This window comes from Limanda limanda, chromosome 1 (genome assembly GCF_963576545.1).
Source record: "Limanda limanda chromosome 1, fLimLim1.1, whole genome shotgun sequence".
Taxonomy (NCBI): domain Eukaryota; kingdom Metazoa; phylum Chordata; class Actinopteri; order Pleuronectiformes; family Pleuronectidae; genus Limanda; species Limanda limanda.
The window spans coordinates 5,473,547-5,501,348 of NC_083636.1; the positions used below are offsets into that span (position 1 = coordinate 5,473,547).

The following is a 27,802-nucleotide window of genomic DNA, read 5'->3' on the forward strand; positions in this document are numbered from 1 at the left end:
GGAGAGAGAGAGAGAGAGAGAGATGCGGAAGGGAAGTCACGGCAGTGCACACAGCAATTTAAATTTTAATTGCCTAGATTTATCTTCGCCGTACAGTGTGACGGGCTGATAACTAGGGCTGATAGCAGAGAGAGCCCGGTTTGTTAAAGCTTGGCAACAGCCAAGATATCTGGGCAGGAGCCACAGCAAAGAGCAGAATGGATTTACTGCAACGTTTCTTAACCTCCGACAAACACCGACGTTCACAGTACAATGCACAGTTCAGCCCAGGCTTAAGTGCTGGATATACCCTGAAAACCCGGCAAATTGGCCAATTTCAGGTCGCCTGTAACATGAAATCACCGACTCTCGGCAGCGGTGTGTTGCATCAACTTCCCGCTCGCACAACAAACACGAGTGTGGCAAGGTAATCTTCCCCCGAGTCGCTAGGTTGAAATTTTCAGTTTGCGAGGACATAGGGAATTAAATGAGAAGCACAACTCTGGAATTACTTGAGAATGCTTCAGAGTGAAGAGGCTCTTCTCTGGGAGATCCACAGCTCTTAAAGTAAGAATGTATGCAGCCTTAAACATGTATAAAAAACGTAAAATAAGAAATGCCAAGCTCACAGGAAAAAAAGAAAGAATCTGAATTATCATTTTATACATTTATAAAAGCTCTGTCTTTCATTTGACAAGATAGCAAAGGCAAGAGCTGTAAAGAGCAGAAACCACATTAATATCTTTTAGCTCTCGGATTAAAGGAATCATTGAAGCAGGTTAACATCTCTGATCCTGAGTCCGCTGCACGGAAACCAAGGCAGTAATGGAAGAGATGGTTTTATACAAATGGAACTTTTCTCCCGGTACATTCTCAGGTCGTTGTTTTCAGCCAGAGCCGTTCGAGCTTTAACCTTCAGTTTGATCCCTTCTCTATCCGGGAGGTTAACGTCCAAACCGGCTGCTTCATTTTCTACATCCTCTCAAAAAATGAAGTCTGATTAAACATTTAAACTTTAAGAGTTTTTGAAAGTTTTCCAAGTGCACGTTGGCTCCGCTGTCGTGAAGCCCTGAGAGATGGTTCTTATGCTCATGCAGATCCAGCTCATGGTTAAGAGCTTGAGAACATCATTTACACCCCAGCCATTATTTTTCCCCCATTGCCCCTCTCTCTCTCCATCTCATCCACCCATCCCTCCTTGTCCTCCTCATCTTTCTACAAGTCCATGCTTCACTTCTCTTTCCACTTCTCACCACGATGTCACTTCTCCCGTCAAGTCAGCCTTAAAATAAAGATGCTTGACCTCCATCCGTGGCTTGTTTTTATTAAATCCTCTTACTTTCCATCTGTTAATGCTCCATTCCCAAAGGCCATTTCAGCCAAACCTGCGTCAACAAATGCAATGAAAGTGTAATTGAATAATTTTATTACGGGACACAGCGGCACAATGTGTAATTTCCTCAGTAAACACTGTGCCACCATGCTGTTTTGCAATATGCCCGCGCTCAATAGGCACCGTGCCCTGGAGTTGCATCTCAAATTGCACAAAATGAAACAACAACCCAAGTGGGCGGCGGTGAGGAATATGAACAATTACATCTTTTGTTTTTCATCATATTTCCCCTGATTTGCTCTCCCTCCTGCCAACATCCTGTCAATTAAATTCACGCAAACCTCACAATTATATGTTTTTAACTGTCTGTGAGGAAGCGTAATGAACCTTTGCACTTAGAAAATGGAAGAAAATGAAGTTTAATGCATCGGATATGGGTGGATGACATGACGCATGATTTTTCTGTAATTAAGTGTTAATGTTTATTAAGATGCATTTAACCACTTAAACAACACATGGATGTGATGCATATTATGGTACTTTGTTTTAAACTTATGATTTTGTATGAAATATCTGTTATGTTTTGATTATATCTTAAGGTGAATACGCAAAATGTCCTGCGGTGTGACCGTAACAGGTGAAGCATTAAACTTACATATTAACAAAATAAACCAGAATTATCCGGAGCAGGTAATAACTGCCTTGGCATTATATTGTATATAATGACTTTATTAATATTAGGTTTTAATATGCACAAAACTAGTATATGAGTATTTACAGCAAAATAACTTTCGTAACACAAATAATGTCCTGTGGCGTGACATGGAAAATCAGATTTTTGAAACGGCAGTTACATGGACAACTATAGGGGCCCTTAGTTTATCCCACTACCAGGAAGCCCCCCAGATGTTGGAATGTACTGTGTATGTTGAAAGGTGACTGTTAATTTCATAAATTTCACTCTTTCTGTCAGAAAATGAATGTGTCATTTTTTGAGAGTCCTGTAGTGTGACGGCTGTAGTTAAAAATTTGTTTAAAAAAATTGTAAATTTTTTTTTTAATTTTTAATTTTTTTAAATTTAATTAAACATATTAAGGATAAACTGTGTTATTATTCACTTAGCATAATAGCTAATGTCAGTCTTGTATAGCAATGACTCAAAATGATGAAAATGTGGTGAATGACGGCCGGTCACACCGCAATGAAATTATACAAAAAATCCGAGGAACACTAGCAGTTTAAAAAAATTCAGCATTTGAACATTATAATTTCATAAAACTGTAATCCTCATTAGAACATTTAAAAAAAATACTGTTTCACCCTTATTTGTCAACTACCCATATATATATTTGAGGAAATGTCAGGCGGAGGGAAGGAAGCGGCGAGGAGAGGAGGTTCCGTTTAGACGACAGCTGCACGAGCTCGCCCGGTGATTGAGCGTTCATCAGGTAGTGATTCACGTCCGAGCGCCGCGGCTCCGGTGAGTGATGGCGTTCGGATGATAGCGCAAAACGCCGAGCGGAATAACGAGCGCGGCAGAAAACCTGTTATCGGACTGTCACTGGATGGATAGACCTCGTTGGTAATTAGCATCGGGATGAATGTCGGCTTCAAGTGCAAGGTGTTATATGAAGTATTCATGTGTCACGTCCTCGCTTGTCTGAGTTTTAGACGCAGTGAAACGCTGGGATCAACTTTACGGCTCCGGCATAAATCCATAGAAAACATAAAAGCCTGAGTCATGAAAGGAAGTTACCCTGGATGTATATTTTTTATGGCGCACATCAGCAGCAGAAAGTCCCTCGATCGCTGCAGGAGTGCGATCATCAAAATTTGTTGCCTTGATCCAAACATTATCGTCCTGCTGCTCCCCCCCCCGACACACACACACACTTTAATGATAGTTTTGTGTGTGTGAGTGGAGGAACGTACAGTAGAGGGCTCGGTGTGTGACTCCCTGTCGCGTGATGGATGGACGGACACTAGAATATGTCTAATTATCATTAGCCTCCCGGAGAGAAAAGCCTGCTGTAATGGGCGATTATTACTGTTATGCCTTTATCAGCAGAGAGATGTGCTCCTGCTGGTTCGCTAAGCTGATGTGGAGATGACTGTTTGTCTTTCACACAAGTCAAGATACAAGCTTAAGTCAAATTATGACTCCTTCCTGTCAGTCTACTCATCGAAAGCCTTTTGCAGACATTAACTCCGGAGAAGGTCCACACAGTTGGGTCCGGGCTTTCAGGTACAGGAGGCCAGACATATCGCACATTGAGATCACATTGTTTCCATCACATCTTAATCTTCTACACATAAAATACGTCTGTTGTTCTAGGTCCGTTACGTGTAAGAGATCACCATTCGCTATGAATCCTCCGGAGATTCTCCTGCTGTATTCTCACATGTTTTTTACCTTGGGGGCGGCAGAGAAAAAACCAGGGAGAACGTGCAGAACCGACTCGGTTATTTACTTTCTTACAAACAGCCTCTTTGGATTATTTCGGGACATTATCTGGTCTATGTGCATATCTGAAAGCAGATGTAGTGTCATCTCCTTTATCGCTAATATCTGCTTTTAACATCCACTCCTCCTGCATTGTTGACACAGCTCCAGCTTCAAATTACAGCATGAGGCAACATTTAAATATCCGTGTGACATGATGTTATTAAAACACACATTAAAACATGTTTAATCACCAACCTGAGGCCTGACCCACAACAGTCAGCTTGGATTAAAGTCTACAGGATGCATGTGTCACGTGTCGTGTGGGGGTATTTAATAACTGTTTTATTCCTTGTCACGGTTTTGTAATTTTGCTGAAGCACTTTTCTGGATTTTCCACCTGAAGCCTGTCATTGGAATGTGAGTGATGAGTGATGAGACTTCGATGGAATTCTTGTATCATGACGTTACCTCAGTGATGTTGGAACGTGGCTCAAAGCTTGTAGCTGCAGGTGATGGTGCAAAACAGGGTGAGCTGAAATGAATCTACAATTGTGCAGTTTGTCAGAATCTGACGTAGTGCACAGCTGTCAGAGGTATATATGCACATGGTAGATTATTTTATACATAGCTTCCTTTGTGCAGTGTGGGTATGCAGCCCCTTTTCTAGGTAGACACGTAGGCTACATCTGGCCCGTGGCTGGTCTGTGTTATTCCAGAGCGTATCAAAGTGAGGAGAGACGAGAGATCTTCCTCTGGATGCGGCTCCCCCCACCTGCTGCTGTTTAGCAGACTGTTCTTTTTGTGTGCAGGTTTTGTTCTCGCTCCCTTTGTCAGTGTTCATTCCAAGGGACTGTACTGCTTCATGGGAAAATACATGCAACAGAGTAAGGTTCTCTTAGATACTGCTATCTATTGATGCCTTTTAGATGTGTACATGCAACACGTAACACTTCTTCTCTCCCTGATTTACTTTTAAGAGTCTGACGGATATATTTTGGCGCCAGAACTGCAAATGTCTGATATCCATCCACTCACACACCAACCTGCTTATCCTGAGGGTGAAAGTGAGGGAAGAGAATATGCAAAATTCAGAGAGGCTGGATTCGAACCGCCAACCTTTGACGTATCAGCCAATAAAGATGAAATAAGTAAAAATACCAAACTGTCAGTGATTCCTCAGATGTCTTTAAGAATCCCTTTTGTCAAAGAAATGTAATTGAGCCTTGATATTTTCCAGTTTAACCATAAATGTAGTTAAACATGACTATTAATGTAAATAAAAGACATGTATACGATTTGAATTTAGCTTTCGTATTGGTGCAAACAGCAAACATGGACGCAGATAATAATATCTCATATCGGCCGATTTGTCACTGAAACTTTTAATGGTCAAACTCTGGTTGTTGAATTCATTGCAGCCGAATATATCAGCCAACCGATATATTGGTCCGGCTCTATTATAATCGTGACCTGATAATATGCTGATACAAATGTCATAGTTTGCTCTTCAGCCCTGGATTGCAGAGGTGATCTTTTTACAGTTTTCTACCTCAGGTTTCGCTCCATTAAGTATCACAGCGAGAGCCATAAAGCAGACTGCTGCCAGCTCAGCTCACCTGAGTATACACGTGCCTGCTACATCGACCGTTCTATGGAGTCATTAAAAGAGCGGAGTCGCCTGGAGGGCTGTGTCTGCGCTGTGTGAGCAGAGGGGATACAAGTTTGTCTAAGTGTGTGTAACTATATTGAGATCGTATCTCACCCGTGTGTGTGTTTCCTCTTACTCGGCACGATCACGTCTCTTGATAAAGCCTGATGGGACTGTTTGTCTCTCGGGTCATCTGAGTCACATCAGCATGGACACACACACATACACACACACACGCACATGCATGGGCACAAACAGAGACAAAACACAGACACACACATTCAAAGCAGTGATTCCAGATAATAAAGAGTATTCGGGCAAACTGCCCAGGAAAATAATCAGTGGTACAATTAAAACAAGATACTGTAAAGCACAGAGCCAGAATGGAAATGTTGCTTTCAACTAGATTAAAACACAAGTGCAGAATATGTTCACCACTCGGCAGCAGCAGCTGTGTTGTTACCTGCTTGTTTAACCTTGTCTCCAGAAAGATTTTAATAATTTGCGACAAAATTGCTGCAGAAAATGCTTCATTGAAAACATAGTGTGGCCGCGGGCATAATGTGGAGCAGTTTCATCAACATTAATGTTTTTTAATACTTAATGTACCTGCCAACTGTTCAGTGCTAAACTAAAATATTCATACGTACCTGCGATATTTGCATTATGGTCTTATACACTCCAGGCAGCTTGTTAAAGCTCTGATTTAATACAGAGGACATTTGTTAAGGTTTGGGAAACATTTCTGTTCTGGTGAATATTGAAAAAAGTAGCCTTAACAATCAAATGGGACAGAATTACTTTTTCAATTTCAACAAACAAATCTTGAACCATTCAAACCAAGGGAAACACAATTACTGTGCGACCTTACACAGATTTCAATAGTGATGCAATCTGACACAGAAATTCCAGAGATTTTTTTTTGTGCAGCTGTGTTTACAGTCGAGAGTTAAGCAGATAAGACGATGTCGGAATGGAGAGATTCACGTGATTTCACCCATTTGATCCTGAAGCGTCCGAAGCTAAGAGGAAGACAGAAGTGATGAGCAAGAATATTTATCTGAATGAAGTGTGTGTGTCTTAATCTGTGTTTCAGAATTTGTGTTATAAGCGATTATTAATGTTTCAAGCAAAATCAATTACGATGAGCTTTTGAAAGCTTTGTGTTTGGAGTTAAATGTATGATTGCGGCACTTCGTGAAATTATTTTATATCTGCTTTTTCCATCATCTTCTCAAAATATGTATAAACTATAGATTTTTTGTTCGCTCATATGAACCAATATGACATTTTTTATTATACAGAATAAACAAAGCAGAAAAATATGCATTTATGTTCACATTCGATATAAAAGTTGTATTTTTTTCAATTCAACTTCTATACATTTGTGATACATTTTAAGCATAAACTGTATTACAAATGTCACTTACATTTCTCTGTCATGGTTCGATAAATACATCTTAGAAATCATATAGAGGCGGATGTATCAGTGAATCTGAGATGTTTTGCTCTGACTCTAATATTACCTCAGAGATCTAAACATCTGTCCCCGGTTGACTTGGGCGAACATCAGCTGGAGTTTGTGTGATTGGACAAACAAAGTTTCAACAGCAGCTCACATGTTTTGGACGGCTGTCAGCCAGGAAGACAACCTGCTCCGTCCTGTCCACTTTTAAAGGACACCCCTTGGGTCTTGAAAAAGTTCTCCACGTCTCACATGCAACACTTCTTGTTACACCTGTGAATCTGACCTGGGGAAAAAAATCTTCCTTCTCTGTCAGGTTTGCTCTCCTCCTCCGCGGCCCCGTGTCAGGATAATAATAAAAATGACTGTCGACTTGTCCGGCTCGCAGATATTAGCCGCGCCATGTTTGATGTTGTGTGTCTGCGCTCATCAAATATTCCATTACTCTGCCAGCTCCCCTGCATGTAATAGAGTGGACCAGAGCCATGTCCAAATAGTATTAGGCTCTCAACACACCCACTTGCTCGAATCAGTATCCAAATAATTACCTCTCTCCGCTCCTGCTGGCCGAGGCCGGCGGCTCGAGCCCGGGATCGGTCCTGTGACGCCCGGCGTGTGTGTGTACACAGGGCTGATGGAGATGACTGCTCCACCGTGGTTTATTCAGACCAGCATCATCTGTCAGAGCTTGAGTAGAAGTGTTTTTCATCAGGGTTTTTCATTGCTGCGGTTAATGTACCGACTCTGTGCTGCTGTATTTGTTTCACGGGAACCCAGAGGCATATTTATTGTGTGTGTGTGTGTCTGTGTGTGTGTGTGTGTGTGTGTCTGTGTGTGTGTGCGGAGGCTAACGCACATGTCTATGAGATGTTTTATTGATCTTCACAGTGAAAATCTCAGGCAGCACCACTCAAGGGGTCAGAGGTCAGGGTCGTCTCTAGCTCTAGGCTCATTATCTCCGTCTATTGGATGAAGTGCCAACTATCGGGTTTTTCATTTTGTCCTTTGAATCGGTTGAATTCTTCTCTTTTGGCTGAATCACTGATCACAGATCCACCAAACATTTCAAATCAAACAGCCAAAAATAAAGATCTATAGTATATTTACTTTAAGTACTCTGCTAGTTACAGCACAGCTTCCTTTTTCTGCTACTTCACGGTGAACTCTTTCTCGCTCATATTTCATATCTCCGCAACCCTGATGCTTTATTGTTGATTTCTCTTTTAATTTGCACTGACAGTTGTTGTTCTAGCGTATCACAGCTTCCTGTCGCCGTGTGTGTGTGTGTGTGTGTGAGTGTGTGTGAGTGTGTGTGTGTGTGTGTGTGTCAGCATGCTGCACCAAACTGTTGACAGAGGAAACACAGTAGCAACAAACAAGCAGAGAAACACCACGGAAGCTTCTTAGAAAGGAACCAACCTGTTCTCTTTTGTGAAATTAGCCCGAACAAGCAGAGTTGTATTCTGAGGTGTGTGTGTCTGTTTGAGCTGATCTGCTTCTTTAAGGTGTTTTTCCCTCACAAACAATACAACTTGAATCTGGATCTTATCTCCTTTATTCCGCCCTGCTGCTCATATAGCTCCACGTTTACTTTTGGCTTCCTGCCTCCTTCAGCTGGTTTTCTCCTCCTCTACTCCGATGACTGGTGTCCTGGTGTGGGAGTGGATGACGTCATGTCACAGGCGTGTTCGATTAGTTCGAGATGGGGAGTTCACTCGGCTCCGTTTGTCCCCCGGAGACAAACCCACGGACTTGTCTTGTCTCCTCCGCTTCATCCCGTCCTGATGCCCTTCTGACTCGGATGACAGTAAAACACCCACACGCTGTAGCCGCTTTACAAAAGTGAAAACATGAGGGAAATTCCCACATGGGTGTTAGGGGTGGGAATTGGCAAAAATGTGACGATTCAATACTATTGCGATATTTGGGCTACGATTCAATAGTATTGCGATTCTGCGATATACTGCGATACTGCAAGTATTGCGATTCGATTCTGCGATATATTGCGATTCATGTCCCCCATATTATTCAAAGGCATTACAACAAATTAGGAAAATAAGACTGCTCACTTCACTTCAAATGTCACATTTAATTATGTGAACAACATTGTCTTCTACACATTAACTGAAGTGCAAAAACTTTGTCCTTGAACATTCAGGACACAGGACCTTTGTAATTTTTTCCTGAATATGAGACCTCTCACATGAACGCTGAGCTCCCAGCACATACCTTACAATTATTTAAATACAATACAGTAAAATCAAGCAGACATAATAGACTAACATAAACCTGAGAATAATCATATAAATAAGAGTAACCTAGAGCTTCAATCAAATTGAGAAAAATAAACAAATGTGTACTACTAGAGTCCAGTCCAGTTGGCTGCAAGGTCATGACCGCGTACCACGGGCGCAAAATATCGCGATACTGAACAGAATCGATTTTTTCCCCCACCACTAATGGGTGTTAGTGTGGACACCTCGATACAGAAATCTTCAGAGAAGCCAGTAATTCAAATCCGTTAGTAAACTACCTGGAGGACGCTCGTCACGATGGCTGATCCCGTGATTAATTATTGTCCTTGAGGACGTCTTGTTTGCGATATGATTTACCAAACACTGTGCATTAGCCAGACTCGCGGAGGGGGGCTGGCGTGTTAATTAATTACAGATGGACTGATTGCAGTTGAGTTGATTGCTTCACCTCGTTCCCAGCTTGTATAGGAGAAGCGTTTATCAGATCCGCGTGGGGCTGTGAGGTCTTTATGGCAACGCTTTTTACTGCCGGCAATTTCTCTCGGCCTGCAGGGAATGTTTGTCTTATAGAGATGTATCCCGTGCCTGGCTTGTTTCTCCATCTCTCTGTCTTCCCCCTTTTTATTTCATTTCAGAAACCATCTCTGATTTATACCGGCACTTCTCGGCTCAGGAGTAAAGTGCCTACAAGGGAAGTGTGGATAAACTGATCGATAGACGTCTGGGCAAAGTTGATGCTTCCCAGTTGGTTTTTGGGTGGATTCTCTCAGCGTCACCTTTTGATGCTGATAAACCTGACCTGTAAACTCCTGAGAATAATCATCTTTACAAATTATCTCTCCTCTAAAATAACCCCCTCCATCCCTGCTTTATTTTGGGTCGTCCCACTCTCTCCTTTGCCACTTTCATCTGAATCTCTCCACTCTGTTATTTAGCAGCTTAGAGGATACCCCTCCCTCCCTCCAACCCACTCTCCTTCCTTCTTTTCTTTTTTTTTCGCCATCTGCTTTGAAATTAATGGGCATGTTGGAAAGTAGGCTAAATCCAGAGTGACAGCTTTTTCTCCCTCCTATTTTTAAAAGCAGCGCTGCGGGCGGCGTCCAACTGCGTGGGAGATGTAGAGAAGAGAGAGAGAGCTGGTTTATCAAGCTGCTCCTGCCTCTTAGATTTCCTCACCTCTGCCCTCCGGGACGCTCCTGAAACTGTAGCTCATAGCATCACTTAGCTGTCGATGATTGGCCGCGTTGCTCTTTCAGTTGTTGCTTATTCTCATGGTTGTCATGAGAGAAGAAACGGCTCCGTCACCCGACGCTCAGTCCCTCCAGGATCATGATCTCGATACTTGTGATATTTGACGATTCGACATAAATAAATGGTGCTTAAATTTGTCCAAATGGCAATTCAGCTGTAAACACTTCATTTTAATAGACAGTCATGACATGCTCTGGTTTCCAGAGATTAAACATTTGAATTTATGGGCCTCTATAATTTACGTAGTTAGCTGGCCAGCTCTTTTTCCTGAGTTTTGACTTTATTGCTCCAGGTCCCAACAAGCTCCATTAACCAAATGTTTGGATTTAGATATATTTTCATTGACGTTTGCTTTTTTTGGAGTGGAGTGGATCCCGATAAACATGGCGAAGTAGAGTGTTGAAATGTCAGAAAAACACAAAAGGAACATCAGAATTTCCCCAAATCCAAAGCTAACGTCCTGAGATGGTTTGCTTTGTTTGACCGACACTTAAAACCCCAATGAGCACTCAGTTAATTAAAGTAGAAATTACGGAAAAAGCAGCAATTGTTCACTCTTGAGAAGCTGCAGTCAAACAATTCGGATTCAAGGTTTCTTTTGTCATAATACTCGGGTACTCTGTACTGCTTCGGCCCTGATTGCTGGTTTTGTTCTGCAGATCCGTGGTCATTGACGTTTGCTTTTTTTGGAGTGGAGTGGATCCCAATAAACATGGCGAAGTAGAGCGTTAGCTTTTGTGGAGGTGCTCTCCGAGTCCCCGTCTGGTTTGGTAACTCAATCAAAGCTAGAACAAAGCAGCCCCACTGGTTCTCGATGCTCCGACCGGTCAATTCCCTCTCCGTCATCATATCTGAGTTCTCCTGATCGACCAGTTAGATTTCCTGGAGAGTCTGACTGGGAGCGGTGCCAGACCCATCATCACGAGCTGGCTCCCTCAGCCCTGTAGTTATCTGGAGGTTTGTTTGTGGTGATTGAGGTCTTGTTTTCACTGGACTTCTGGCTCAGTGAAAGAGTGATTAGGACTTGGAAGCATTTTGCCTGTTTGATAATTTACTGGAACAATTATGGGGAATGTGTGTCTTGTTTTTACTCGTGTTTATGAATACATATATTTTACTTGCACAGATATTCATGTAATAAAGGAAATGTTTGAAAAAATATCTCTCCGTAGTCTCTTAGTCTCAATGACTTGGCTGAAAACAAACATATTCCTGATTTATCTTTAGAGCTTATGTTAAATGTTTTATAGTTTTTCACATGAAGCTCTGGTGAAAAAGTCCTGGAGATATCTGTTGAACGTCTTAAGACAAGACACATGTTCTCTGTGTCATCATTGAGGTATAAAGAGAAGGAGAACCCTGTGTTTTTTATGGATTCCTTTACACTGCTGCCATGTTGTGGTTTCCAGACATTGTTACGTGGGCTAAAAAAACCTCCAATTACAGAACAGGAAGAGTGTTGCAATCTGAAAGGCATAAGCAGCTACATATGTGCACACACAGACACACAGAGACACACACACACACACACACACACACACACACACACACACACAGACACACATACACAGACGCACACAGACACTTGCACACGGTCTACACATACTCTTTCCATGCTGGAGGCTCAGGGCTCTGATCTATCCGAAGGTTTCCTCCTGTGGCCCGTGTGCCAGACTGTCTGGAGAGGCCTTGTCTGCTGGGTGAAAAGAAAAGAGGCAATAACATTTGCTTTTTGTGGCACAGTTGCCCTCCTCCTCCTCCTCCTCCTCCTCCTCCTCCTCCTCCTCCTCCTCCTCCTCCTCCTCCTCCTCCTCCTCCTCCTCCTCCTCCTCCTCCTCCTCCTCCTCCTCCTCTTGAGAAGGATTACCAGCAGAAACCAGACGTTTGATCCCGACTTGCTCTCCATCCATCTGACCGACTCTCTGTATCTCTTTCTCGTCCAGACTTCTCTCTGTTATTTCTCGCTCTGTCTGAAAAGATAAGATTTAAGCCTTTTTTCTTTTGCTCTTTGCAATTTGAATCTGCTCAGACTCCTCCCACCTTATAGGAGCAGCCCGGACAGCTGGGTCATATTTACGCAAGGAGTTTAATTTAATTTCATCAGGAACGGCTCTAGAGGAGATCACAGCGACAGGTGTGGGTGACACGTGAGACGATGCCGAAGCAGCGATGTAAACGGATAATTAACTGTCACGAAGATGAGAGGTTTTCACGACCAATACTCCCCTCGCCATCTTTGCACGAAGCTCCAAAATAAACACAAACATGCTCACTAACTCTCCCTTGCCACCTCCGCTTAAGCTTTCGCTCTCTTTTTCTCTCCATGCTGACAATGCCTTTATCTCAACGGTGATTAATTGCCAGGGACGGTGCCAACAAGCTTTCCGATGTAATTTGCGGGACAAGTATAAGCAGAAAGTCTGCCCCCAATACATAATGTTGTTGATTGCGGCTTCACTGGCGGTGACGAGGGCCCCAAAAAAAAAATTAGTTGTGACCATGTGATGCAATGTGACAGAGGACAGTATTTACTGACCTTAAGCTGTCAGGATAAAGTGTAAACATAGTGGCTTCATTTAGGCCGAGGCTCTTGACGTGTTTGAGTTAAGATGAGCCACTCGAATGAGGATTTGATGCCCTCTATACACAGCCCAAGCTCTGGAGAAACTTTCACTCCTTCCAGCTGATGGAGGTCACGTCACACGTTTACCTGTGTCACGTCAGGATAATGAGCTCACAGATGCTGTTAATTGGCGCCTTAGGTTGCACAACAAACACACACTATACATTTTCCACACATATATACATTTAAATAATCATATTTAGGTTGGTAATCATCAGAAAACATCACTTTCCTCGCAATGCACAATGCTGCAGCTCCTCTTTTCAGCCTCTGTCTGAAACACTTGGTTTTAGCTCCTAGTCTCTGAAGAATCAGCCGGACTATCGACCAGCACCCTGGAATATTTGCATATTTGCACCAGCACCATATTTGCACTACTGCACAAACTGAACATTCATCTGTACAGATATATATTTAGATGTATATATTTTATTTTCTATTTTAAATTTTTGATATTCTATTTCATTGTTATTCTATTTTATTCTTTTTTATTCTATTTTTTACTATTTCTAGTAGGTCTGGTTTGGTCTACTTGAATTTTTTACTCTCTACGTGCCGGTAATCAGGTAAAACATCAGCTGTGGGTCACGTTTGGGTAGAAACCTTCAGCCTCTGAAGAACGTTGATCCACTTATCCACTTAAAGGATCTACGAGTATATTTATTTTACTTTCCTAATCTATGTTTTATGAAATCTTCTACATTTCTACCGTAAGAACTTCACAGTCAAGTGTAGGATTGCTCGGCTCTGTCGGATGTATGCACTCTGCTCCAGCTCCGATGCACTTGTAGTCTGCTCTAAAGTGCCATGTGCCCCATGAGTCCAAACCATAATCCATTAATTAAAGTTTTTTGTAGTCAGTTAAACTCATGATTAGGTTTCAGTGAGCTCCAGAGTGTAAGAATTAGAAGTATTGTTGCCATGGTTACCCTCACTAGTTCAGTACAGCGGATAATATGATCTTTGCTCCAGGCGTCATGCTCTATGAATTTAAAAGACACCTGCCAGCCAATTTAGTCATTGTATGAAAGAATATCAAATTGCAAATCCCTGCAATAGAACCAATTGTGTTTCTTGGCAAAGGTGCAGCTGTGACTAATATTTAAGTGTTTTGTGCAAACAGCAGATTATCAGAAAGTGCAGAGTGGGCAAACACGAGATGTTGACTATTCCCACTGTGATTGTCGTTCTGAAATCAAACCGTTCAGCGTCTGCACGCCGGTGTCGCTGTGGTCTCGTGTTTCCTTCGCTCTGGCTCAGTTCCCAGTGGAAACCTCTGTCCACTGCACCACTGAATGGATGGAAACTGTATCCAGTCACTTAATCTGTAAATTGGCTGATTGCTGTATTGTGTGTCGCAGCAAAGCCTCCGTTATGTGATTGAATGATTGTTTATCCAAGCTGTGGCTATGATGATTAAAGGAGGCCGAGCTCTGCCCCAGAGCCGGTCGGCTAATTAACAGGCTGTTCTCCATGTTAATAGCATTAGTCACCTCGGAGATAATCACAGCCATCAGGAGCCCGGAGCTGCATCCCCCTGTGTACCTGATAGTCTCCCTAAACAAAGGAGGGACAAACACTTGACACTCACAGTGGTTTCAGATGTCAGTGTCTTGGCCCTGGAGCACATGTCAAGAAGGGCTCTCTTGCCTACCTCTACAATGGAATAACATTAAATCTGTGGTGAAGGACACAGTCAGATTGTACGAGTCGCAGCAATCAGGCTGCAAGTCATAATGAAACTAAATAACGGTAATTGGGGATTTGAAATGTCAGAAAACACAAAAGGAACGTCAGAATTTCCCCAAATCCCAAGCTAACGTCCTCAGATAGTTTGCTTTGTTTGACCGACACTTAAAACCCCAATGAGCACTCAGTTAATTAAAGTAGAAATTAGGAAAAAAGCAGCAATTGTTCACACTTGAGAAGCTGCAGTCAAACAATTCGGAATCCAAGGTCTCTTTTGTCATCATACTCGGGTACTCGGTACTGCTTCGGCCCTGATTGCTGGTTTTGTTCTGCAGATCCGTGGTCTGTCGACTGGGGGGCTTAGAATAAATAAGGGGGTAACAGCGAAAACAACAAATTAATTTTAGGGTCGACGACGAATCGATTGTTTCAGTTCTAGTAACAGAGCTGCTGTGTGTAAGCACTCCTGCACGAGGAAGTGATGATTATGAAGGACGCTGCTTTCAGCTTGTCCCAATTATCGATCTTGCTCTGTTCCGCTGTTTAATCCACAGCAGCTGATTATATCTCATGAGCCTATCAGACGTTTGTGAGAGAGTTGTTTAATTGTAATGGAGCAGAAATATGTAAATTTCCAAGTCGTGTAGCTGATCAGCAGATTCATATCTAAACATATTTCATGTGTGTTTCTAGTGGAAGTATCATTTGCTTTGGATTCAGAGAAGTATCTGTATCCCTGTGAGAAGAAGTGTTAATAGGGTGTTAATGTTATTGTTATCCTCTGTGTCAAAATGCATAAAATTTGCACAGATTTATAGTGACTTGTTAATTCTTTGGACGTATGTTTCTAAGCCCAGAGCCAACTCAGTTCTGCCAAAGATCGTTCAACACAGTTAATGGACTTTAAATGTGTGCGTGCTCGGCACAGTGAGGACGTTCATTGAGGTAAAGTTACACGTACGATGCAAAGGGTTTCTTTTTGCGTGGAAAGAAGTGAAAGGTAACATTTCTCACCGCGGAGCTCAATCGCTCCCGTGAGCCTTAAGTTGTGAAGGGGGAACTCAGCGGGGAAAAAGATAAATGCAGCCTTCCCCTCCCCGGTCTGATGTCATAAATTACGTGGCCATTGATCCATGGGTGTCTGGGATTCTCGACGGACCTCCCTCTCACATTCATCAAGCCTCCAGTCTGCAGCTACGCCCGGGGTGGAAATGCCTCAAACGCACACCGCTCTCCTGAGTCTCTGCAGCATGGCCTGTTGCTTAGCTACACTATAGATTCATATTTACATGAAGTGTAGCAGGGAACCGAGAGGACTGCAGTGTGCACCGGTATGTTTCAGTGTCTGGGCTAGGGTTGCAAAATTACGGGAATATTCAAAGTTGGAAACTTTCCATGGGAATTAACGGGAATTAACGGGAATTAACGGGAATATACGGGAATATACGGGAATATACGGGAATAAACTGGAAATGTTGTGGGTAATTTATACTAACTGTATTTACCTTGTCATATACAGACATAAATATAAACATTTTGTTGTGTCATAGGCTGATTTGAGCCCTGAGGAAACTTTGGGCACTTGACTATATGCTTCTGCATCTTTGTGTCATTCTTAACACAGGTCTTTGCACAGTATTTTAAATGTATACAGCCTTACCTTCTACATTGGATGGGGTGAAATGTCTCCACACATGAGAGAGTGCATGTGGCATTGTTCTGTAGAATAAGATGAGAAAAAAGTTTGTAAAAAAACACTAATGCAATGTCAGAGATATAAATAGTTAGCCAAACAATTGGAATAGTCTGTAAAAATATTTTACAATTGATGGATAAATGAATGGAAATAGGCTAGATGAACAGATGAACAATCCTCAATCAGCATGCTAATATATTTTCCCAGTAATATCATGGAAACTTACCTAGTCCTGCACACTACAGCAGGCCTCAATAGCCCTGCTGTAGAGTGAAGGATGCTGGGAGTTGTCTGTGCATGTGATGGAAGAATGCCTCATTCCATACATCTTTAAAATAGTGTTTTGAATGATGTTTTTATTGCTCAGCGTTTAATTTGTATATATATATATTTTTTCAAAATTCGCGAGCTTAATATTCCCGTGGAAAGTTTCCGGAAAGTTTCCAGAAATTTACTGGAAACTTTCCGCCCCTTTGCAACCCTAGTCTTGGCCGACGTGAGTCCTGGAGTAAAAGGCTTTTCTGTCTCTGTGTCCTCGGGCTGATTCCTTGTGACTGCGACAATCTCAGAGTGAAACGCAGGGCAGCCATCAGGGCACGGAAGATGATGATGGTGATATTTATTATAGTCTGTTGGGGAAAAAAACCAACTGCCTCCTCTTTGACAGAGCAAATGGAGATAGAGACGGTCATCCAAAGGTGAATCCTGTCTCTCACGAATCAAAAACAGCCACGGAAAAAAACATAAACAAGAGTAGAAATCGGTTGTGTTTAGTTTATACGACTTCAGAGAAAAGAGGCTTTATGAATTATTACTGGTCCACAGAGAAAAAAAATATATGAAAGGTCAGAGGAAATTGAAAAATCAAGTCAGGTAGAATTAAGGTGATAATAGTCGATGCCTTTTGTTCTCTTTTGTCTAAAACTCACTTCTTCATCGCCTCTATTTGTGAAGGTCACCACTCGTCTTCCTCAGTCGGTTCAAAGTAGTTTTACACAAATTATTTATGAGGATTCCAAGCTGTTAATATGAAACACATACAATCAGAATGGATTTTGTTTTTTGGAATATAAAATAGATGGTATATTCAACAATTTGAGGCCCTGAAAATGATCTGAAGAATAAAATGTTTTTTGTGAAAGACTACCGGCAACACACCGATGTTGAAATGAAACGTGTGACCTTCTTTGCAGAAGAAATATGATTCATGATTTGTTTAAAAATGTACTCTTACACTTTGAAATATTCCAGAAAAAAAGGAGATTAAATATGAGATGGTTATGATTCCCAGCTTATTACCAGTGGCTGGTATTTTAAAGCACAGGTTGAAAAACGTGTCCCTCTTCCTCTTCCTCTCCTTCTTCCATGAGAGCAGGTTTTGTCCTGTGGTGGTTTCCGCCTCAGCAGAGAGACGAGCAGGACCATGAAGACATTTCCCTTCTCTTTCTTTTCTCTCTCTCCCACACAAAAGCTTCCCTTCTCCAGGAAGGAGCCTCCTCTCCCAGTCAGTGTCGGGTTCACTGCTTCTCTATCCTCACGAATGACCTGATGCTTCCATGTTCTGAGCATGTTACCGATGGCATGTTACTCTCAGCTAATGCTTTCTTCCTCACGCTTCTTATCTGCGATGGTGTGTTTTTCTTTTTTTTACCAGTGGCCAGTGTAAAGGTGAAGGTGGACTTGATTTAATTACGGAGTCATGCTCGACAATCATGGCGCCGTTCTCCCTCCAGAGTCGCTGCTCTAAGCTCAATGATCTTCTTTTGTAATGAGGATTAACCTCTTTAAAAACTGTACTTAGCCTTTTTAACTTTCACATTTTAACACGAGCCACGTGGGCCTTGCTAGCGAAGCCGTTCTGCTGATGAGACTCAAACTTCTGGTCAATCCACACCTGCTTACAGGCTCTTAGGGCTAATAGCAGGAGATGAACACATTTGCATACTATTGAAATTAATTATTCATGTGGCGTCCCCTTCTCTAATTTGCAGGAGCAGGGCCTTTCCCCTCACTGACTTAAACATCCGGGTTGACCTGGAAGTGGGATTCTCCCAGTTCATTAATCCGCTGTGGGTGCACGTGCACCACCTAAACGTTTACTAACCCGCCACAGCTGGGTGTCCAAGTGCCACGTGGATTATAAACCATTAAAATCCTGGTTGGTTTCAACACAACAATTCATTTAGCATCGTTTAGAATCTACTTTTGCTCTAAGTGTTGAAAGCTCTGACCCTGGGAAACTGGGAGGAAGCTTTTGCTGGTTTCAAACGTTGATCAAAGCAGATATTGATTTCAAATGAGAGCGCTCATGGATCACAGACATGGAAGTCATTGGTCTTTGAAAGAAACTCTGGATTGAATTAAGTTTTGAAAAGAAAAACAGAGGAATTAGTCTTTTGTTTACCTCTTTTTCTTATTGATCACATCTGCTGGTGAATTGAGACACAAATTGATCACATGATACAACATCAATGCAGTGCTGGGTTAACTGGTGACAGGCTAGTTTATCATGGTATTAGTGTTATTTACTTTGTATTGTTTGTTTTCCTATTTGCCTGAACTGAAATATCATTAGTTTGAGCAGCAGTTAGAGTTTTACCCAAAGACTTGAGCTGAAAATGTATTATATGACAATTCATCATCAGCATAAATTTTATATATATATATATATATATTTCACACACTGTTTGATTGAATACTTATGTAGGTATTAAATATGTCAAGGATTTATCATATTGCTGAACTGCTTCGATGGTAGGAACTCTGCATATTTGGATTATCTTTACCTCAGGCTCCTTTTTTTGAAAATGAGATTACTGAAAAACACTTGAGTCTTATATATCAACAATACAGGTAATACCAGTACTTTTCATAACAGTACCAGTACACGAAAGCTCTGCAGAGAGCCAGCATCCCCCGCAGGCAGAAGATTTATCACAAGAGCAGATTTTCTTTCCCTCATTCTTTTCTCCGTCTTTTCATTTCAGCCCAGACTGAATAAGACGCCACTATAATGGACATTTTCTGCACCGTAGAGTCAAGCAATTCTGATGAGGTGTATTTTTGGAAAAGCTCCAGCGCTGATCGCTAACTCTCTCCGTACCCGAAAAGCAATCAACACCCTCGGTTGTGGGATCATTAACCAAGTGCAAAGTTTACGCCATCCATCATCACCTGCAGAAAGCATCCGTGTGGTTGTGTGTGAGTTTGTATAGGTGTGTGTTTGTGTGTGTGTGTGTGCAGCTTGTCGGAAACAGCTCAGCTTTGTCTTGGCTTCATATGAGCTCCTCTTTGCTGCTCTCTCACCTGCTGAGAGCCCCCCCCCCTGTTGTTCTGAAGGTGTGGAGTGAATCACCGGCCTAGACACAACACGAGGGGGCTTTGTGTGCTTATGAGTGTGTGAGTGTGTGGTTATGAGTGTGTGGGTGTGTGTGTGTGTGAGAACACACTCACACAGTTCCCAGACAGTTACTCGTCTGTTTCATCGACTCGTGTCTGAGTGTGTGATCATCTTTGTGACTCACCTCAGTCTGCAGAGTGTAGCCTCCTTTTAAAAGGCCAATGAGTAAGAATTGGCTATTTGTTGAATTCATGCTAAACAAATAGGGGCCAGCATATTGCCAGAATACCTGTTAACCCCTGTATGCTAGTGATGGAAGACGTGTTTTTGTGATTTTACAACTTTGTAGTTCATTAAAACATCTATTTGTGGATAGAAACAGAAATTAAAGGCTGTTTGAGAGCTGAACCCCTTTGTTTTTATTGCCTTTTTCCCTGAATCTGGATTTATGCTAAATTAGAAATCCCTGCAACACTACATCTTTGACATCTAGTCAAGACTGTTCCCTCTTTACATTCTGTTGATATCTTGTTATTTATTTACTTTCCTTTGCCCCAAACTGACCCACACAAATCATTTCTGAAACCTCAGGTGTTATTATTCAGTTATAAATCCTTGGAGATGATTGATCCAGGAAACATGTTCTGTTCACATCGTTTCCTCTTGTTTCTCAGCCTGTCACAGCTTCTCTTCTCCCCTGTGGGTTGAGTTCTCTGTTTCCCAACCTCTCCCTCCTCTCCGACACCAAAGAGGTTTTGGGAAAACACGCCACCTTTTCCTCTTCCTCCTCTTCCTCTTCTTCACATCCTTTCCCTGATCTTTCACATCTCCCCAAGTTTTCCCTGCTTCCCATTTCCTTAACATGCTGTTGTTCAGATTTGACGAGGATGCTCTAATTTGTATCTCGTCAGACAGGTGCAGCTCGGAGTGTGTGCAGATAAGAGCACCCCCCGCCCTCCCCTCCCAGAGGAGTAATGCATTATACCTCTGTGTGTGATGTGGCGTAGTGATATAGTAGATGGGCTCGTCAGGGAGGTGACGGCTCTTTGTTACCTGACTCTTTGCAGCTCCTTTCTCTCCTCGCCTCTCCCTCCTCACCTCTCTCTCTCCCTCCTCTCTCTCTCTCTCCATCCTTCCTGACAACAAGTCTACCTCTCTTAAGAGCTGTTTGCTCTTGACTGAGGAGTCAAAGTCTGAGCTGACGCTCCAGTGGAGCAGTCGAGCCAAGCACCTTGTAAGTCCACCTACAGGCAATCGCTCTCTCTATCATTTTCTCCTCACCTCCTCTCTTTTCCTTCTCACTCTCTCTCTCTCTCTGACCTTCTTTCTCCTCCGGTAGAATTTGTGAAAAGTCTGATTTAGCATCTGGTGATCACAGCCAGACTTTGCTCTGGTAATTGCTGCTCTTGCTTTCAGGCCTGAAAGCCTTGAGAAGCATGATTTCCAGGAGCCAGTATTAAGTGAGTCGTGACAAGTGGGTTTGAAACGATGGACCAAACAGCCACTTGACGCAAGTGATTCAAAACTGTTGCAGGTTTTTTTTTCTATAAAACACTGTCTCCATTCTTTGACACGTGAAACTGCAAAAAAAAGCCCAAAAGATATTTTTGTAACAGGTGCTTGGGAAAGATATTTAATAATGTAATTGCTTGTAATTGGGAACAAGCACCTGCTTAATGTGCTTCACTTGCAATCAACTTTTATTGCAACGTTTTAGCCGTAAAACCACACGTTTCTTCTGGTGGCTTGAAACGGTGAAGCCACAGTTTTGCAGTTTAATGAAACAGAGTGAAACTGTCGTGAGGTAACGATCCCGTCTGCCGTCCTGAAAATGAAATAGTGATGTAATGTGTTGAAGTTACATGGGCGGATCCACGGGGGGCCCGATGCCCCTTTGGCCACAATGGGAACATATTGACCCCTGAAGTCCCAGGTTCAGCCACTAGTTGCTTGACTCTTTCACAAACTGAGGCAATTCAGTTTTTCCTCTGTATTGTATTTAATAAGCATTGAGATTAAAATGCAATGAATATGTAGATTCTCAATTTCTGCTTCAGGAAAATTTGCTAAATACATTTAATAATGTACGTCTCGAGCTGTAGAGCCAGTGGTGGACAAGGGTTTCATTTACTGAGTGAGGAATCGTTCATGGAGGTTGGACACTAATGTGGCCCCCCCCATGAAGAGTGAGGTTCCTTTTATGGCCCCTGGTAGGGAGAAATCTTCAATCTGCCAATAGATTTTTCTTTTACTATTTTTCATAATCACTTTTATGCATTATCTTTTTAATAACTCTACTAAATGAGATCCAGATAAAGGAGAAAATTCATCATTAACCAGCAGCTCTTTGGCATTTTTACTTAATAAAGACCTTGAAACAAGGGTGAATAATTCATGGTTTGATCGTATTATTAGTTAAACAATAGCCTGAAGTCAATTGTGTTTAGTTTTTTTTATAGTTTATGTACATAAGTGCACATATAGGACTCTTTCGACCTTTGAATTCTATCGGTGTTGAAGTCAATTGAGCTCAGTTTGTGTCGCCGGCTGTTGTGTGAGCAACACGCTCTCATGACACAGTGAGAAATGGAGGAGGACCTGAGCTTTAATGCATTGCAGGCCACTGTGAGGTAATTTCAGATGGATGCTGCAGCCCGAGCCCAAGGAGATGACCGCGCTCTGTTTATTCCCAGGTGCACTCACACTCCCCCACTCCACAGGAAATGGTGTATTTTTTTCATCTAGATCACAGCAATTCTCTTTTTACCACTACCCCGGCTCTGTTATCGCCCAAACATATATTAGAATGTCAGACACATCTTCTCCACTGCTGATCCATATCTACAGAGCCGCTCTCTGCTTCTCCCTCACATCTCCAAACCACTCCAGCAAATGTTACCTTTTCATATCTGGGGCTTTTTATTCCACCCACTGCACGTGAGGATCCGCAGGCACGATAACCTTCGCCGCCGAACTGTAAATGTCACTTTGGCGAGCCGGCCAATCGTGGCTCTTCCCACTGGCCAGTGTGTCTCTCTTATGGAGTTCACACCCGTGACACTGGGACCGAGCAGATGTGCGCACATGAATGAGAATGAGTCGGCCAGGCGCTCAGGTGTGGCCGGCAGAGGCCAAATGAAATACCGCAAAAAATACCAGAAAATATCAAATGGAGCCGAGTCTCTCCTCTGAAAAATCAGTGGAGCAGAAACCGAGGGAGTTGATTTGTCTTTTCAGGCCTCATCCAAAGCGTGAGGAAGCTAATTAGTACAGGAGGCTGATGCGGTTGAAGTCCCACATTGTCGATTGTAGCAGCAGGAAACCGTGAGGCTCATCAAACTGCAGTTTAACTTGAAGGTTTAAATGAGAACATTGTGCACTTTCCTCTTCCTGCAGAGCGAGGAGGCCCTGCAGTGTGTTTCTGCTCCTGAAGCTGCTGTGAAGCTGACATTCAGCCCAATAACTGGAATATTAAGACTATTGACCTCATTTTAAATGGGACTTTCTGGTTTTCATCCGTGTTTGTTCCTTCTGTCTATTAGTTGGCAGCGTTACACACAAACTACAGGATGGATTTCCACTAAACTCTGTAAAGGGATGAGATATGGGTCTTTAATTTGGGCCACAAACTAAAAAACATACCTCTTCTGACTATACCTTGAATACAAATTTAAAAAAAATTACTGAACATTTTTGAAACTAACAATTTAGTAGCACTTAAATGGCACTTACAAATAGCATTTTCTAGTCTTTCTATATTTTTGAAGAAATTGTACTTTCTTGATCCCTGGTGTTCTTGGTTTGTACCCTCGGGGTTGAATGCACTTATTGTAAGTCGCTTGGTATAAAAGCGTCAGCCAAATGAAATGTAATGTAATGTAATTCTGGTGCACATCTGAATCTGGGGGAAGCATCCAGGATTTTTTTTGACTTTCAATATTTCAAGATAGTTAATTTGCCTTTTTGTGTTTCAACGATGAGCAAAATCAAGATATGAATCTGGATATCTATTGGGTTTAAATGTGATTTCATTACATGTTTCAGCTGCAGGATGGTTAACAAATAGAATCACACATTTGTATATGTGAGAAGTGTGGCCCGAGTAAGATGGAGATATGAATCCCATGCTGCGTGTCGATCTAGTTTTGGTTACGATCTGAACACGAGTTGCTAATTGTCTGATTCTGACTCACGACAACATCACATCCTGCAGTGTGTAACTGCCCCATACGTGTCACAATATACCGTGAAGACTCCCACAGGATGTTTTACTGCAATTAACATCTATACAAGTCAACACAATGTGTCCGAATACTCGTGTATCGGCTTAATTCAGTTATTGGTTTACCCGAGTGTGACTTTATTCGAGTCAAATAGATCAGAAAATGCTTCTTCCAGGACAGTGTCTTAGAAGGAAGCTGGTCCCATCACCAGTTTGCACACAACAGCCTCTATAGGGATGAAGCGTGTGTTGTGTTGTCTTTCAGCAGAAACAGGCAATTGAGCGTTTTGTTCCACGTCGGTTTTCCCTCGCTCAAATCTATTTAGCGTGTACATTCTGCCTCCGTGGCCATCGGTTCATATCGCTCACGCTAGGAGAAATGAAAGAGCATATCTGAGCAGCATCTGGATCTGCACGCGAGGTAATGTGTTCTTCACACAGAGAGAGAGAGAGGGGGAGAGAGAGATGGAAGAGGGGAGGCAGTTATCCTGATCTTTAATATTTCAATACTCCTGTGCAGTTATTGGTCTGTTCCACATCCCTGAAGGTTTATCTGTGCGATTGCATATTTTAGAGAGACTGGGAAGCATCATTATCTGTGACTAGAAAATGTATTATGTGGTTTATTATGCATATTTTTGGGCTTCTGCAGGCACCTTATTATATGAACCCTTCCCCCCTTTATGTGAATCACCTGTCTCTAGTTCCCATAGGCTGTGTTTCATTCACGTGACTGGTGTGGAGAAGCCAGCGCACAAAACACAGATATCAATCTGCAATAAAGGAATATAAACTGTAATACTGGTCCGGATTTCTCCTCTCTTCCAGATGTGGAACACTGTAGATAAGACATATTGGCAATGGCAAATAATGGCAAATTGACAAAGTAATAAATCATTCAGAGGGTGAAGATTAAGAAAATAAATTCTGTACAGTCATGTGTGATTCTGAGAAGAGGTTAAAGAATCTCATAAAGAATAATCTTTAATTATCTCTGACACCCTCATCTTTTCTGTCATCTTATCTCTAAATAGCTGAAAGCTCTTCACATGACTTCAGGTCTTGATTCTTGAGTATTGTGAAGATAGACCCATGGTTGTTGTTTGTGAGATTTGCGACCTTTGACCTTTTCAGTGCGAGGTCAGTGTCTCCATCCGATCTTTGCCGGTGGGCTCGTCTCAAGACACCTCTGAGCTCTGATGTCAGGAGGCTCCTCTGAGGCTCTTATCTGGATCAGAGAGAGAGAGAGAAGCTCAGGGGCAGAAATCAGTTTAACTATAAACTGTATTATAGATAACTGTAAATAATAAGAAAACACAAATACATCCAAGTATAAAGTAAAGAATAAAGAAAATAAACCTGAAAGTCTCATATCGGCCGATTTTTATTGTCCCAATATGTCAAATATAGTAAATATTGTGTGTGTTTGTGACTTCACTGGAATCCTGAATCTGAACATGCATTTAAATGTCCTTGTTTTCTGTCTGTTTCTTGCAGTTCCTGTGCTTGAAGAACATCCGGACATTCCTCAAGGTTTGCCACGACAAGTTCGGCCTGCGCAACAGTGAGCTGTTCGACCCCTTCGACCTCTTCGACGTCAGAGACTTCGGCAAAGTGAGTTTTAACGCCCGAGTCCGACGCTGTGATTGGCTCAGAACCGCCGCTGCCCACAGGCTACGTGTTCGTGGTGCTCGGAGACATGATGTTGCATGTGGGCGAGATAGCATCACGTCGGAGATATGTTCTACTTTTGTCAGATGAAAAGATACGATCTGTGGTACCGAATATGAAAAATAAGCTTTTCATGGTTTTCCCCCAAGATGCGTGGGTGTTGGGATCATGTGACTATCAGCTGCACTGCTTCCTGGGAATGTGTGCCCACCCATGTTGCCCTCATTTAAATCTTTAAGAAGCTTGTGTGTGTGTCATTGGACGAGTGGGTGAGCACACGTGTGAGAGGCCCGTGTGGTTTCCCCGGGTTTGAAGGCCGTTGAAAGTCCAATCTGTCAACTCCATCACTGTCCCTGTGCTCAGATGAGCATTCGGTGCAACACTTGAGGGTCAGTAATCTCATCTCAGGTCACCGCGGGACGGGAGTTAAAACCCAACTCTGCTTTCTAACAGCCTGCTGTGGACGGGGGTGTCGGCTCAGCAGTAAAAGGCTGACTCACTCGCTGGCGAGTCCTCGGAGCTTCGTGGGGGATATGCGAGTGAATCTGTGCATGTGTTAAACGGGCGGTCATGAGACCACCTCTGAGGAATCTGAGCGGTTGTGTTTACCTTCCCTTGCTGCCTGGAGTCGTGGCCAGGAGGTCAGCCCTGGGCCGGGTTTTGGAGCTCTTTGGAATTGGAGTGGAAGGGAAGAGAGTAGTGGTTGTAGAAGTCACACTCTTCTGCCTTGAGAGGACTCCCTTTGTACAAACTCTGGGCATGTTGGACACGGACTTAGAGTAGAGCCGGTGAGGATCATGTATCCCACCTGGTTTTGGGAATGCCTCGGGATCCCCCAGGAGCTTCTGGAGGGAGGTGGCTCATCTGGGCTCGGCTGCTCCCGTGACTCAGACCTGGATCACCGGTGGGAAAACGGATGAAAGTTGTTTTAACTCCAGGTTTGAAGCCGTATGATTCCATGCAATTAAACTATGTTGTGTACAGCATCAATAGCAATTTGTTGCCCAGGAGACGTGAGGACAGGCGTCTCTTCTTCTCTCGCTGCTGGATAGAGACCGGGGGGGAAGGGATTGACTGGTAATCCATGATTGGCATTACCCTGCTGGCCTCAGCTTCTCCCAGTGAATTGTTTCCGTCCTTTCTGTAATGCCTCTGACTGCAGCGTGTTGTGTGTCTGTGTGTGTGTGTGTGTGTGTGTGTGTGTGTGGGTGTGTGTGTGCACAGACAGAGGGGGATGGGGGGGCGGGTCAGGACAGTTCTTTCTTGGCTTGTCGGCTGTTAATCCCGGCAGCTGGGACAGTATGATGTCATTGAGTTGATGATGACAGCTGATGCCATCGTGTTTCAGGATTGGCACAGTGGGGATTGTTAATACTGTATCTTTGTATTGTGTGTGTTTGTACTCCAGCAGTGGGGTGGGGGGGGTTCCTCTGCGGAGATATGAATGAACTGCATCACATCTCTCCGCCATCGATTGCAAAGAGGACGTGTTTGCGTTAAAAACTCATCTCCCCATTTATCTAAAGTAGCCGATTTAATTCAACATATCCGGCCTCTGCATGTTGGGTTCGAGGAAAAGATGGAGAAAGAAAAAAGACGAGAGAGAGAGAGAGAGAGAGAGAGAGAAAGAAGAGGGTGGGGTGAAAAAAAAAAAAAGACAAGGGCCCATTTGGCAGTTTGTAGATAAACCGCAAGAGCGTCTCTGCGAGTCAATGAGCTCACGGCGAACGGTATTAAAATCCAACAGCAGTCGGAATCAATCACAGAGACCCTCCGTATGTCAATTTGGAAATTGCTTTTGTATGGTCTCCGCGGTGGAGGGGCTTGTCCCGCCATCGATTTTCCATTAAGGCCAAACATCACATTATAATATATCGAATCGAGTAGATCCCCACTAATGTGACATCCATTTAAATAGCGAGAATGCCTCATAAACGAAACATAAGGGAGCTCGTCCTTTATAGCTTTTATACTTTTTCCAGCTCCAGTTCGATTCATGCGCTCTTTTCCCTCTTTTGTTACCTCGGCACAAAAGTTTCTTTGTGTGCACATCCGCTTGCAAACAATGAGGATTCTAACCTCTGTCACGCATGCACTGGGTGTCATTGTACAGTATCAATTCATCGCTTCTTTCCGTATCATCCTTTTGTCGCTAAATTACACAGAGAGAAAAATGTGTGTAA

General features: G+C 42.8%; 1 protein-coding gene across 2 annotated transcripts in view; it reads left to right on the forward strand.

The window, feature by feature from the left end:
- vav2 (vav 2 guanine nucleotide exchange factor) overlaps positions 1-27,802 on the forward strand; it is a 182,772-nt gene that overhangs the window by 27,147 nt on the left and 127,823 nt on the right. For both annotated transcript variants that reach the window (XM_061072567.1, XM_061072573.1), the window contains exon 2: positions 25,446-25,562. In XM_061072567.1, coding sequence (XP_060928550.1) covers positions 25,446-25,562 — 117 coding nt within the window. The remainder of the gene's footprint in view (positions 1-25,445; positions 25,563-27,802) is intronic.